The sequence below is a fragment of the Bison bison genome, unplaced genomic scaffold, assembly GCF_000754665.1.
Source record: "Bison bison bison isolate TAMUID 2011002044 unplaced genomic scaffold, Bison_UMD1.0 scf7180017863886, whole genome shotgun sequence".
In the NCBI taxonomy this organism is placed as follows: domain Eukaryota; kingdom Metazoa; phylum Chordata; class Mammalia; order Artiodactyla; family Bovidae; genus Bison; species Bison bison.
In genome coordinates this window covers 216,839-230,770 of record NW_011494458.1, presented here as the reverse complement: position 1 = coordinate 230,770, position 13,932 = coordinate 216,839, and the positions used below count along the sequence as shown (strand labels likewise).

At 37.0% G+C, this 13,932-nt stretch overlaps 1 protein-coding gene across 1 annotated transcript in view; it reads left to right on the top strand.

The window, feature by feature from the left end:
- Positions 1-6,478, top strand: part of ZPLD1 (zona pellucida-like domain containing 1) — a 51,306-nt gene extending 44,828 nt beyond the window's left edge. Inside the window, exons 9-10 of the mRNA XM_010833756.1 lie at positions 5,633-5,662; positions 6,303-6,478. Of these exons, the coding sequence (XP_010832058.1) occupies positions 5,633-5,662; positions 6,303-6,478 (206 nt within the window). The remainder of the gene's footprint in view (positions 1-5,632; positions 5,663-6,302) is intronic.
- The last annotated feature ends 7,454 nt before the right edge of the window (positions 6,479-13,932 follow it).

The following is a 13,932-nucleotide window of genomic DNA, read 5'->3' as shown; positions in this document are numbered from 1 at the left end:
GTCAACTCTTCACATGAGGTGGCCAAAGTACTGGAGTTTCAGCTTTAGCATCATTCCTTTCAAAGAACACCCAGGGCTGATCTTTAGAATGGACTGGTTGGATCTCCTTGCAGTCTAAGGGACTCTCAAGAGTCTTCTCCAACACCACAGTTCAATAGCACCAATTCTTCGGCGCTCAGCTTTCTTCACAGTCCAACTTTCACATCCATACATGACCACTGGAAAAACCATAGCCTTGACTAGAAGGACTGTCTTATTAAATCTCCTTAAATTACCAGTTTGAATACCAATTGCTTCCTTTCAGGATCCTGAATAGCAATAGTATGTAAATACCCCTACCAGTACACACATTTGTGCTCTTGAATCTAATGGCCACAGTTGTTTATATAATACATTCTCATATATACAATTATCTGTGCATGTGCGTTCATACACATACACTTACAAACACTCTCCAAAGGGATACTGCTTTTATGAATGTGAACCCAGAGACATCCAGAATTACTTGGATCAGGATTCCCCAGCCTCTGGGATCTAATGCCTGAAGTAGATCTGAGGTAAAGCTGATATAATAATAATAAAAATAAAGTACACAATAAATGTATTTCTCTTGACTCATCCAGAAACCATGCTCCTATTCCAACCATGGTCCATGGAAAAATTGTCTTCAATGAAACTGGTCCCTGGTGCCAAAAGTTTGGGGACTGCTGAGTTGGATGAAACAGACATGCATTATAAATAACACACACTGAAGTTTGAAAAATTGGTTCTAGTTCAGCTTATGTCCTAATAAGATGTAGGACTTGGGATATTACTTCACTTCCCTGGGAAAATGTTTCTTTATTTCTTTATTTTTAAAATAAAAGGTTTGAAAAAGTGGACTTTCAGATTCTATCTAACTCTATTGTTCTAAATTTGTCTAAAAAGAAAAGTGGAGTTCTGATTTGGATTATATGGTAATCATTTTTCTCCATTTTATATTAGGCATAGGTTATTATTGTGTTTCAATTAGATTATATTTACCTTTTCTCCCATACCTCCTATCCCAAAGTGAAAAGAAAGTTTCATCTGAAAGAGATAATTAGGAAAAAAGTCACTTGGTTCTGAAAAATCCAGATAATTGCTTTAATTATTTACTTCTTTGTGTTTGTGTAGACATATTAGTAATTTAAAAAAGCAAACAAACTAATAGGCCATTTAAAAAATTCATGAATTTATTAAATATAAAATTTCAAACTTAGTTCATCCTCCTTGATAATTTGGAATATTTTGAATGGTTTGAAAATGACTGGTTTGTGGTTTGTCAGAGGCCCAATTCTTATCTCTAGCTGTCAGAAATAGCTCATAGAATTATGCTGCATGAAAACTCAGTTCTTATTGCCAATAATTATGAATGCTTTTGAGTAGGCACAAAGAAAAATATTCTTATTTCTATAGAGCATTTCAGTTTGTTGTAAGAAAAGAACCTTGAAAATCACATCTCTCTGCGGATGTTGAGATGTAGGAAAGTGGATTACTTTCTTCCTTATTAACCTCCTTGCTTCTTTCTTACATGGATCAAATCAAACTAATGATAACAAATTTTAAATAATTTGCAATTATAATATGGGCTTCTCTCCTGGCTCAGTGGTAAAAAATCCTCCTGCAATGCAGGAGACCCAGTTTCAATCCCTGGGTTGGAAAGATTCCCTGGAGGAGGAAATGGCAACCCATTTCAGTATTCTTGCTTGGAGAATCCCATGGATAGAGAAGCCTGGTAGAGTCCATAGGGTCCCAAAGAGTTGGACATGACTGAGTGACTAACACTTTCACTTTCAGTATAATTTTAAAAACAGATCAAAATTATTAAGATATCCAAATCCCAGTAGCAGTTTCTATTCCTACTGTAGCTAACCAGCTATCCAGGTTTATAAGTTTCACCCATATCATGTCTAGTCATCCAAAATATCTATGTTAAAACCTCAAAGAACTAATGCTTTTGATAACAGTACATCTGATGTCATGCCTGAATTTCTTCCTTTCCAACTGAGACTTATTTCCACCTCAGAGATGACATTTATTTCCCAAAGCACTAAGATTGTCTCTTAGTCACCTTGGTCTCTCTACTGGTACAGCTCCACAGGGTCATGTTTAAAGTTCATTTCTCTCTCACTCTCTGTGGATTTATTTATCATGATTTTGATAAATAACAGTAGGATGGTCTTTATTTGGATATCATGGTGGCCTCACTACCTAGAGGACCATGTATAATAATGTTTTTGCTATAATACTATAATATCCTTACAATTAAAAAACTTTAATTCCATGTAAACACGACTCTGGAGAAGGAAATGGCAACCTACTCTAGTATTCCTGCCTGAGAAATCCTATGGCTAGAGGAGCCTGGTGGGCTACAGCACATGGGGTCGCAAAAGAGTCAGACATGACTTAGCAACTAAGCAACAAATGCAACTCAAAAATCAAGCCATATCCATCCACGGGCAAATTCTATATAAATTATATGTCCAGCTTAATGATCAGGGATACCTTATTCCCTGAGTTTCACTTTATTTTTACCTTAGTTCAGCTAGAATTTCTCTCTGCAGATCCTGTGACTTTCAAAAGCAAGTCTAATTTCAGGCATGATTTCCTCTCTTTAGAGTTCTCTGATACTTGGAATTTTTGCTCTGTTTACTCATTGAACCACTCCTTCCCATAGACATCTGTCTTGGATCAAGTTTAAAAAGTTGTTAAACCTCAGAACTTCCGTCTTGTTTTTATTTTAATGAAATCAAATCCATTCTGGTTATTTTTTACCCAATATTGTTTATCTTTTGTTAGCTGATTTAGAAAATTATATACATCCTCAGAACTCAAAATCCTCAAAGTTCATGAAATGTTCTTATTTTAGGCTCTAAAAGGCTATAATTATTTGGTAGGGAAATGCTTATCATGGGGTACAATTCTGGAAATTTAAAGGTACAATCACTGAAAAACAATAGTACCTAATTTTTTAAAATATAAATTCCTGTGGAGAAGTCCAAGCCAAACACTTGTTAAACTAGGGTCATTGAGTTTCATGGATAGGGAATAATTCACTCTAGCCTATTTATTTAGTCCCTCCATGGACAGCAACTCTTCTAGGAACTGGAAATAAAGCAGAGAAGAGGCCACAGTCTTTGCCCTCGGGGATCTTAGAATTCAAAGGTAGAGATGAAATGGCTACTCCATGACACAGTGGAGAGTAAAAACTTCCAAGGTTCTCAACTTGAAATATGTGGTTCCTTTTACCACATAGGTAATTGAAGACTTAAAAAAAAAAAAAAAAAGTTTGCTTGTGCTAAGAAAGGAGAATATTCATTCTGTATATATCTTTGTACAGATGTTTACGTTTTCCATCTATTTCAGCTACTTATCTGAGAGAAAAGCAGAGAATGACAATTTATCTGCCACTTCTGGCTTTTAAACAGCTGTGGTATTGCTGCTATCACTTTCCTGCTATGAGTCCTCAGCTAGCTATGTGTTTTTTTGAAGATCTCCCCAGGTTTAGATTTCCAATCTGGTCAAATTCCATAAGATGACTTTTAGTGTAGAAGTGTGTAAGACCAAGTTGGTGTGAGAAAAAAACTGAAATGTGTGGTGATAGAAAGTTCCTGGAAAATCACTACCACCTCTTTCTAGACAGAGCTTTGATTTTCCTTTTAATTGCAATGATCCTAACATTGCAGGATGCCAGGAAACAGCAGATAACGGATAACCTTATTCTCTCTGACCTTATTTAGTATCAAGTACACTTGCAAACAATATTCAAGTGTTACACATTCTGATTTCAGCCATCTGCCAAAGGTAGGATGCTTTCCGTTTTTCAGAGTCCTGGAACCTGCAGCGCATGTAGCTCCTTCGGCACTTCTGTCTCCACATGGAGATTTTGTCCACATCCAAGTCCTCGTGGGTGACAACTGGGATGTTGTTCTTACAAAAGTGCTGGTAGTAACGTAAAAGACGAGGGGATATTCTGATTTCTTCTGTGAATCTGAAAGTGCAAAAAATAGGTCATTACAGTCATGGAACTTTTGCTTAATTTGAGATATATACCAGGAAGCTTTTCATTCTTTAAGAGAAACCTTTTTTAAAATAACAAATAAATGTAATTCCTAAACAAAGAATAACTTTTAGAAAGGAATTTTACAGCATTAGATATTCTCTTCCATATCCTAGTGAGGCATCTCATTTTGGGAACATGGATCTTTTGGATCAATTAATCACAGTGTGCAAATCCTATCTGTTTCCATGAGAAGCAGTTGTCCTTGTAGGATAGTGTTAGTTGGAGGTAAGGATTTTCCTAAACATGTCTTATAGTGAAAACTGATATTTTTTTCTATTTGTCCTATAACAATGCACTACACCATTTAAAGAATACTATGAATGAGTGCTCTATTTATTTTGGACATTGTACTTCAGGACCAAACAGCAGAACCATCATTTCTGCCAACACTCATATGTTTGAAAAGAAATGCCATCAGCTGTTTTATAAACATCTCACAAGCTTCTCCCATCAATTGTTTCAAATATTAATCCTAGAGTTTTGTCACTTGAGATATTTATCTTTTTACTAAAAACATTTTTCACACTTGCTAGTTTATATTATTTTAGGAAAAGGATTCTGAAACTAAGCTTTTATTTAAGTGTATGTTTACTTTATTATAAAGGCTGTGACAGATGGAAGTTTCTTCATCTGTAAAATGGGAGTAGCAATAATATCTAAACCATATGGCAATTATGAAAATAAATGTGATAACATATGAGATAGCACTTTGTATACTGTGTGGCATTACACACATATTAATTATAATAATATTTATATTCCAGAAGCACTAGCCAACTGCACACACTTTGTGATTCAAATAATACAGGCACACATATACACCCACATGTTTAAACACAAATATAAAATCCACTTGTTGTATAAGTTCAAGGGTTAATTGCTATATGATTAAAAAATGGGTAACAAAAACTGGGAAACCAAGTGAGAGTGGTCACTGCATCTGCTGTGTTTGTCAGGGAAAAGTGAAGAACCAACAGCTTCAGTCTCTTACTTAACAAATGCAAATAATTACAACTCAAGCTCAAGAGTCATGTTTTCCTTTCATTTAGTTATTAAGTATGAATTTATCTTCTGGGAACTTGATGTTTTCTGCAGAATATGATGGAAAAATCAGCATCACTTAAAATAGAGTGGCACTAAATAATGAATATTTCTCTATAAAAGAATTAAATAGCAGGTTATACGGCTCTAAAAAATGCATTAATAGTAGATGTTAACAATTACTTCCCCCACTAACCTGACTAGAGATATAATAATAAAGTGAAGTCAGCAGGAAAGAATTTAGCATAGTATGTTGTACGATTTTATTTGTACATTCAGAGTAGTGTCAGAGTATAGATATGGAGGAATGGATAGATGAAGAAATCTTGGACATGTGGAACAGGAAATGAGAAAGCAGAGAGTCTAGGAGACTTTCATTATTGCCTTTCCCAAGGAGCTTGTGGATGAAGGTGAGGGGACATATAGGTGAAAAGCAATTACAGAATTAGACATTGGTAAATATTTGGAGACACAATATTACTTTCATTTCTCTCTTCTTCCCCTCAGATGAGACACCGACCAACAATTCACAGCTTGGTAAGATAATTAACATATATTGAAAGTGAAAGTATAATTTTTAAAAATGTTAAGTATTTTTTGGTAATTAGTTGCAAAACTGTCATCAACTAAATATAATGAGCTCTGGTTTTACAAGTTTATTGCATTTTAAATAACAGTTCACTGAGAATTTCTGAACTCATATGCAATCTGTTGGTCAATTTTTATAACATATTATAAGTGAAATTTTTGGCTACTCAGGGGATACCAGGCCTCTAAATTGTACAGTCCTTTGGGCTTCCCTGGTAGCTCAGATTGTAAAGAATCTGCCTGCGATGCAGGAGACCAGGTTCAATCCCTAGGTCAGGAAAATTCCCTGGAGAAGGGAATGGCTACCCAATCCATTATTCTTACCTGGAGAATTCCATGGACAGAGGAGCCTGGCAGGCCTACAGGCCATGGAGTCACAAAGAGCTGGACATGACTGAGTGACTAACACTTTTGGGTAATGAATTGAAGTCAAATAAATTGTAGCATAATCTGATGCTACTATTGTAGCATAGTCTGATGCTATTATTCTACAAGATACTGCTGACAGAGGCTTTGCAGGTATAAATTTGGATAAGTTAAGATAAATCTGATGTTGGACCTTTCTATTGAGTGTGTTTATTACTTGCAGGTTCTCCAAATGAACCTCCTTTTCAGCTGAACGCTGTCACCAGTGCCCTGATATCAGGAATGGTCATTCTGGGAGTCATAAGCTTTTCCCTTCTTCTGTGCTCACTGGCCCTGTTACATAGGAAGGCACCCACCAGTTTGGTGTTGAATGGCATACGCAACCCAGTCTTTGACTGACTGTCACAGGCCCCAGCTCTCGAGAAAGGGCTTCACTGACTCTACAGCGTGTGACTGCAGTTGAATGCCAGCCAGCATTTATTTGCAGGCTGGATAGAGTGTAGCTTGTTAGCATAACAATAGTGAGAGAATTTTGATAATATTACTTTTGTCACATATGTTTGTGGTCAACCCTATTTGTATGGCACCTCTGGGTATACTGACAATAAGCAAACAACATTCAGGATTTAGATCTTACAAGATCTGTCATTATTTCAATTCATTTCAATTTTCTTTTGATTATTGGTTTTGGAGAGAAAAGGTGGCCAAAGGAAAAAAAATTGTTGCATTTTATCCCCTAAGTATTAAAAATTATTGTGATGGCACTTAGATTTGCATATATAGTCCTGAAATGAAAGTTGTTTTTTGTTTTATTCAGATAACTGCAGCTTGGGGATAGGTTTTAATTGGATTAGCCAATTTGGACACCTGAGATTTAATTTCTCATTCTATGACCTCCTACGTTTTTGGGTGAATTCCATGTCTGAAAATATATATTAAAAAAAAACAAAAATAAAAACTCGGGTAATGTATCCTAACCTGGAGGGAGCATCCATTTTTGCATCGAACAGTAAAAGTAGTTGTAAGCCTCTAAAGGATACTAAGTGACACTTGATCATTATTCATCTGGTAGAAGAAGCTGTGATCAGTTTTCTCCTGGTTCAAGCAAGAACATCAGCACGTGTTCACTCTGCTCCCAGGTAAACCCCTCAGCTGCTTCTACAGCTGTGCAACAACTGCAGATTATTCTTAATTCAGGAACCATCATGTGGGAAAACAAACAGTAATTGTGGGAGAGGACATTGTCCCCACACACAAGCATAGTGTTCCTATGCGGGTTTTTAACAACCTAGGTTCCTTTCTTTCCCTAGAACAAAGAGGAAACAGGTTAAATATGTTTTGCAGAACTTTGTTGGGGTCTGCATGGGGGAAAAAATGTTTCTTTTCTTACAAATTTTTCATGTAGAGAAAACATATAGTCTGGAGGAGGCCTACTTTTTCAGAAATAGTATTTTCCTCTAATAGTAACCTACAAGAAGCATTTTATTTTTTATCAGTTTTGGAAAAAGTTTTAAAAAGCCAACTTTTAAACCTATATTCTTACAGAAAAAAATCAACCTTTCCTTTGTCTAATTTATTCATGCAGTGGAGCAAATAAAACAACTCAGTGATAAACACCAAAACCTAGCACATGCAGCTACTCAAAGTGCTGTTTTAACTGTAAAAACTGCTGTAGAGACTAGTTACTATTTAATATTTGTGACCCATTATTCAGGACTCAATTTTACCAAACAAGTTTGTGATGCAAAGCAATATGCAAGTTTATATTTGTTTTAAATGAAGTGCCTATGCGCTAAAGTTAATAATTAAATCAGTTATCAAATCAAAAAACACCTTTTTTCCAATTTTCCTGAACAGTTCAGAAAAAAGTATTTGTATTACACTAATTAGCTATAGAGTAATAACTGCCTCAACTTTCTCTTTCAAGGAAAAGACACGATCAGAGGAAAGTGGGATCTATAAAGTCTCTGGATAATTTTTTCAATATAACAAAGTCTAAGACTTAAAAAGCCAATCTCCTCTTCCTCATGTTACTTCAAACTAACTTCAAAATGATTGAAGTAACCATTCTGAACTTTTTCTGTATTAGCAATTTATTTACTAATATAAAGGGAAAAATCTTACAAAAACAGCATGAACCATGCTATTTATATGACCCTCCATATACATGGATAGCATTGGAATATTCTGGTAAATCTGTTTCAGATACTGTAAATGACTTGACATTGATCTAAGTATTAAATCCCATGAATAGGACATTATATCATTGAAACTGGTTTGTCAGTTTGGTTTTTGTGCTTTGGGGATGACTACCATTTCAGTTGTTAACCTTTCAAATTCTAGACACTGTTCTCTAAAACAGAATAATGGCCATATCAATTTGCAAGCAACTTAAATTACATATTATTTTTGCCACCTTTAATGTCACAAAGGTGAGGTCCAAAACTATAATGAGACAAACCAGTTTGCTTTAAATAACTTTATTCTTATATACGTGCAGTTATATGTAGCATTTAGTTATACTGAATATTCCAGTTATTATAGTGTGAAAACCTTACAAAATATGTGCAAATATCCCTTCAGTTTTAATACCTCAAACTGTTTTTTGCACTTCAGGGGTAAGGTGTGATGACATGTAAAAGATGATTGTTTAATAAAATAATTGTAAATGAATATCTTTTAAAAAGTGACTTTTCTGTTGGGTGTTTTTTATTTTTTTAAGATATATTTCTTGTGTTGTTTTTAAGTCATAATGGAAATATATTGTGTCCTACTCTCAACATTTTATTCCTACTTTTACCAACTTTAAGAAAGATTAAACTTGAAATAAGCTGCCTAATGCAACAGGGAAGGGCAGTAGCTCTGGGCGAGATGAAGCCTGCCCTCTCCACCCTGAGCTTCAGCAGCCCTGTGATGGGAGCATATTCATGAGATCAGCCGAGGGTAAAGAAATACTTTACCTTGAGTTTGGGCTCTGATTAAAACTGAGCCTATGGTTTTTTTTTTGTTTTTTGTTTTTTGAAATTCTGAGGGGAAAGTAAAAACTGGAAAGACAGGAACTCAGCTTCAGCCCAAAGTTGCATAGTCTCCCATGACAGTTCTGTCAGGGTCTGGCTGTCATTCCTTGTTTTGGAATATGACATAGAGCTGAGGAGAAATCCTTTTCCTCACTTAGGGAGAATCCAATCTTACAGAAGTGAGTACTTCTCTGGGTCCTCAACTATTGGCAATTAGCTTTGGGAGCAGCACAGACATCATGGTCCATGAAGGAGCATTATTCCCTCTGGAGAAGGTAAGGCAGAGAATTTCTAGAAGTTAGAAAACAGCAGCAGAGAAGTATATGGGAGACATTTGTTTGCAAACACACATGAGGCATAGTCTGAAGGATTCTCAGAGCACTTGGCAGGAGAGAGCTGTAACAGGATGGAGAGCCTTCTGTCAAGGCAGTGGGGGCTATTAGGCTAGCACACATTTGCTTTCATTTTATATTTATAAGGGAAATAGCAAGCTGACCATAGATCAATTGCTTTCAAAAATTAAGTTCCTCAATTATTTATGAGTGGGGAGACATTTAATACAAAACAATCCAAATCTGTAATTTAAAAAATATATATACTTGGGTAGTAAACAAAACAAATACCAGGATTAGCTGGTGTTTTAGGGTTCTCCAGAGGAAAAGAACAAATAGGATGTATGTATTTAAGGAATTGGCTTTCTTTATTATGGAGGCTGACAAGTCCCAAGATTACAAAGGGCAAGATGGAGACCCAGGCGAGCCGATGATGTGTTTCCAGTCTGAAAGGCAGCAGGCTCAAGCCCCCAGAAGAGCTCTTGTTTCAGTTCTAAAGGAAGGACTAAACCAGTGTCCCAGTTAGAAAGGCAATCAGGCCTTCCTGGGCCTTTCAGGGAGGAATTTCTCCTAGTCATGGGAGAGATAGACTTTTGTTCTATACTGACTTTCAACTGAATAAATGGGGTCCAACTCACATTAGGGAGGGCAGTCTGCTTTACTTGTGTATTCAAATATTAGGTCTCATCCAGAAACATTATACAGACACACCCAGGGTAATGTTTTACCAAATGTCTGGGCAAGCTGTGACCCAGTCAAATCGACACAAAATGAACCATCACAGCTGGTAAGGTTGCAAACATACCATCAATATGTGTCACACTACTAAAAGAGAACACGTCCTAATGTTCTCTTTTTAGGGGGAACTAAGGAAATGAATAAATACAAATAGCACACAATTTGATAATCTCCACTTGAAATTATTTTGAAATACTTAATGTCTTGAGGTACGGGCTTGTGAGCAGGGGGTCCTCTTTTACCTTAGCTAAAAATACAGATCAAATAGAGAAAAAACAGGGCCATGAGTTGGTGGGCAGCAATGTGCTTGAAAATTATAGTGAATTATCTCCCTCCTCTTATCAGGAGAAACAGAGCAGAAGAAGACCTGGCATCAAAGTACTGATTGGATCTACATCCTGCAGGCTTGGCATTGAGGGTGCTGGGAGCCAAGGAGTGGATTGAGGGAAATCATCAGCTGTGACAACAGGCCAGAAGCACTAAGCAACATAAAACAGCAAAGCAGAATAATAGGAGCAAATGCAACAAGGCAATTGCTGAAATCTGGGAAGAGAGGCAGCTTCTCAGAGGGTATGAGTTCACTAAAAGTGAAAATGTTAGTTGCTCAGTCGTGTCCCACTTTTGGGGACCCATAAACTGTAGCCCACCAGGCTCTTCTGTCCATGGAATTCTCCAAGCAAGAATACTGGAGTAAGTAGCCATTCCTTTCTCCAGGGGATCTGCCTGACCCAGGGGTTGAACCTGGATCTCCTGAATTGCAGGCAGATTCTTTACCATCTGAGCCACTAGGGAAGCCCATGAATTCACTGGTAGATGACAAAAAACAAATCTCCTGGAATTGTTACCCATATTCCTCATGACAGTGACTTGTCTCCTCCAGACGCTCAAAGGAAGTGAAAACTTGATAAATATAAATTATACTTTCATTTTTCTGAGAATACCTTGCCTGATAGCTTATAAAAAGCACTAGTCTCTACAAATTTGAATGACACAGGAGAACTAAGATAGCCTTGATTAATACTACTTTTTGCTTAGATAGAAAAGAGAGAATTCATTTTGGGTTCTAGACATAATATTTGGAAATCTCTGTTCAATAAACTTCACTTAAAAAGTGCTTTGTATTCTTGGCAAAGTGAAATTGAGAACTCAGATTTTCTGCACAGTTCAAACCTCCAGTTCCTTTTTGACCTGAGGATCTGGCTATTTTTTGTTTTACTTAAATTGCCAACATAATCACCTCAATTTTCTCTTCCATTTTCCATGTTGAAAAGAGAAGTGACATCACTATATGGAAGTTTAGTCAAAGGCAACTTGGCCCAGATGTTGACATTAGTTTTCATCACGAGCTTAGCTGTTTTGGGCTTCCCTGATGGCTCAGATGGTAAAGAATCCACCTGCAATGCAAGAGACCCAGCTTTGATCCCTGGGTTGGGAAGATCCCCTGGAGAAAAGAATGGCTACCCATTCCAGTATTCTTGCCTGGAGAATTCCATGGACAGAGGAGCTTGGCAGGCTACAGTCCATGGGGTCACAAAGAGTCAGACACAACTGAGTGACTGAACTGATAACTTTTTTAGCAATGCCCAAAGTGGAATCCATTACTAAATAATCCTGCTGGTTTGGCTAATCAATTAACACTGGAAGATGCTGGGAGAGTTTGGGTTTGACAATTTCATGCAACTCTTATAAAGGTCCTGAAGCTATTTTTCCCTTAGTACTTAGTTTTCTAACTTTAGAAATTATTTACCACTTGGGGATTGGAACTGATTTTATTTTAAAAGCTATTGATTTGCTAATATATATTTTGTTGTTCATAAACCGAGATGGCAGAGAATAAGGCAGAGTGCCCACTGAGAGAGAACTGAACAAATTTTATCTCAAATTCTCTAAAGGTAAGTCACAATTTGCTTTTGCATAACACTCACTCTCAAAACTCAATATGGAACAAAGGTTATTCACTATCTCTCATTAAAAGATTTTTCAATATTTTAGTTTTGATACTGCCTTCTTTCCAGTTTGTCAACAGATCCATAATGAGAATTTCTCTTATTTCACACTCCATAATCCCTGGTCTGCAGCCCTTGTCCTATGGTCCAAAATGGAAAAAAGGTCCAAAAATAGAGATAAAAGCCATACACACACCATAAATACTTTAAGGAAATTTCATGAAAGCTGCTGCTGCTGCTGCTAAGTCACTTCAGTCATGTCCGACTCTGTGCGACCTCATAGACGGCAGCCCACCAGACTCCCCCATCCCTGGGATTCTCCAGGCAAAAATACTGGAGTGGGTTGCCATTTCCTTCTCCAGTGCATGAAAGTGAAAAGTGAAAGTGAAGTTGCTCAGTCGTGTCCGGCTCTTAGCGACCCCATGGACTGCAGCCTACCAGGCTCCTCCATCCATGGGATTTTCCAGGCAAGAGTACTGGAGTGGGGTGTCATTGCCTTCTCCAGGACAATTTCATTATTTCACTGGTTGGAACTTAGTCACATGGTCACACTACCAACACGGGTGTCCCGGAAATGTACTGTGGGTGTTCATGTGCCCAGCTGTCAACAGAGGATCTCACTTAAACCTATGTTACCAAAATAGTGTCATTATTTACTCACAGCTTTAAAACATTAAATATATTGATGTATGTACAAAGACTTTTATCACCATTATTTTTAATAAAAATATTAGATGCCACAAACATTTCTAAATACAGAATTCTTAGATGTATTATGGTACTTTGCTGTGATTTAATGATATGTAAGCACTAAAATCAGTTATAAAAATCCTTTGTGTGCTCAGTCACTCAGTTGTGTCTGACTTTTTGTGATCCCATGGACTGTGCAGCCCACCAGGCTCCTCTGTCCATGGGATTTTCCAGGGAAAAATAATGGAGTGGGTTGCCATTTCCTTTTCCAGGAAAAAATCTACCCAAATAGAAAATGCATATATGACAGAACATGAAAAGTAGCAGAATAGAATAGAAGGGGAAGAAGTGGAAGAAGTGACAGACTTTATTTTCTTGGGCTCCAAAATCACCACTGATGGTGACTGCAGCCATGAAATTAAGAGATGCTTGCTCCTTGGAAGGAAAGCTATGACAAATCTAGACAGTGTGTTAAAAAGCAGAGACATTACTTTGCCAAAAAGGCCTGTATAGTCAAAGTTCTAGTCTTTATGGTAGTGATGTATAGATGTGAGAGTTGGACCACAAAGAAGGCTGAGCACCAAAGAATTGACGCTTTCAAATTGTGGTGCTGGAGAAGGCTCTTGAGAGTCCCATGGACAGCAAGGAGATCAAACCAGTCAATCTTAAAGGAAATCAACCCTGAATATTCACTGGAAGGACTGATGCTGAAGCTGGAGCTCCAATACTTCGGCCACCTGATGCAAAAAGCTGACTCATTGGAAAAGACTTTGATGCTGGGAAAGATTGAAGGCAGGAGGAGAAGAGGGCAGCAGAGGATGAGATGGTAAGAAGACATTTCCAACTCAATGGACATGAATCTGAGCAAACTCTGGGAGATAGTGAGAGACAGGGAAGACTTATGTGCTGTAGTCATGGGGACACAACTTAGTGACTGAATAATAGCAACATATATAATATGAGCTCACACAGAAAAAAGATAGGCAGGAAATTGATAGAAAGGTTAACTATGGTCAGTTCGGGAAAGTAATTGGTTTTGAGATTAGCCTTCCTATATTACTACTCTCTAACATGTTTTCTTTTTTTCTGTTTTTTTTTTTTTTCTTTTTTGAGAAAGTATCCAGATAATT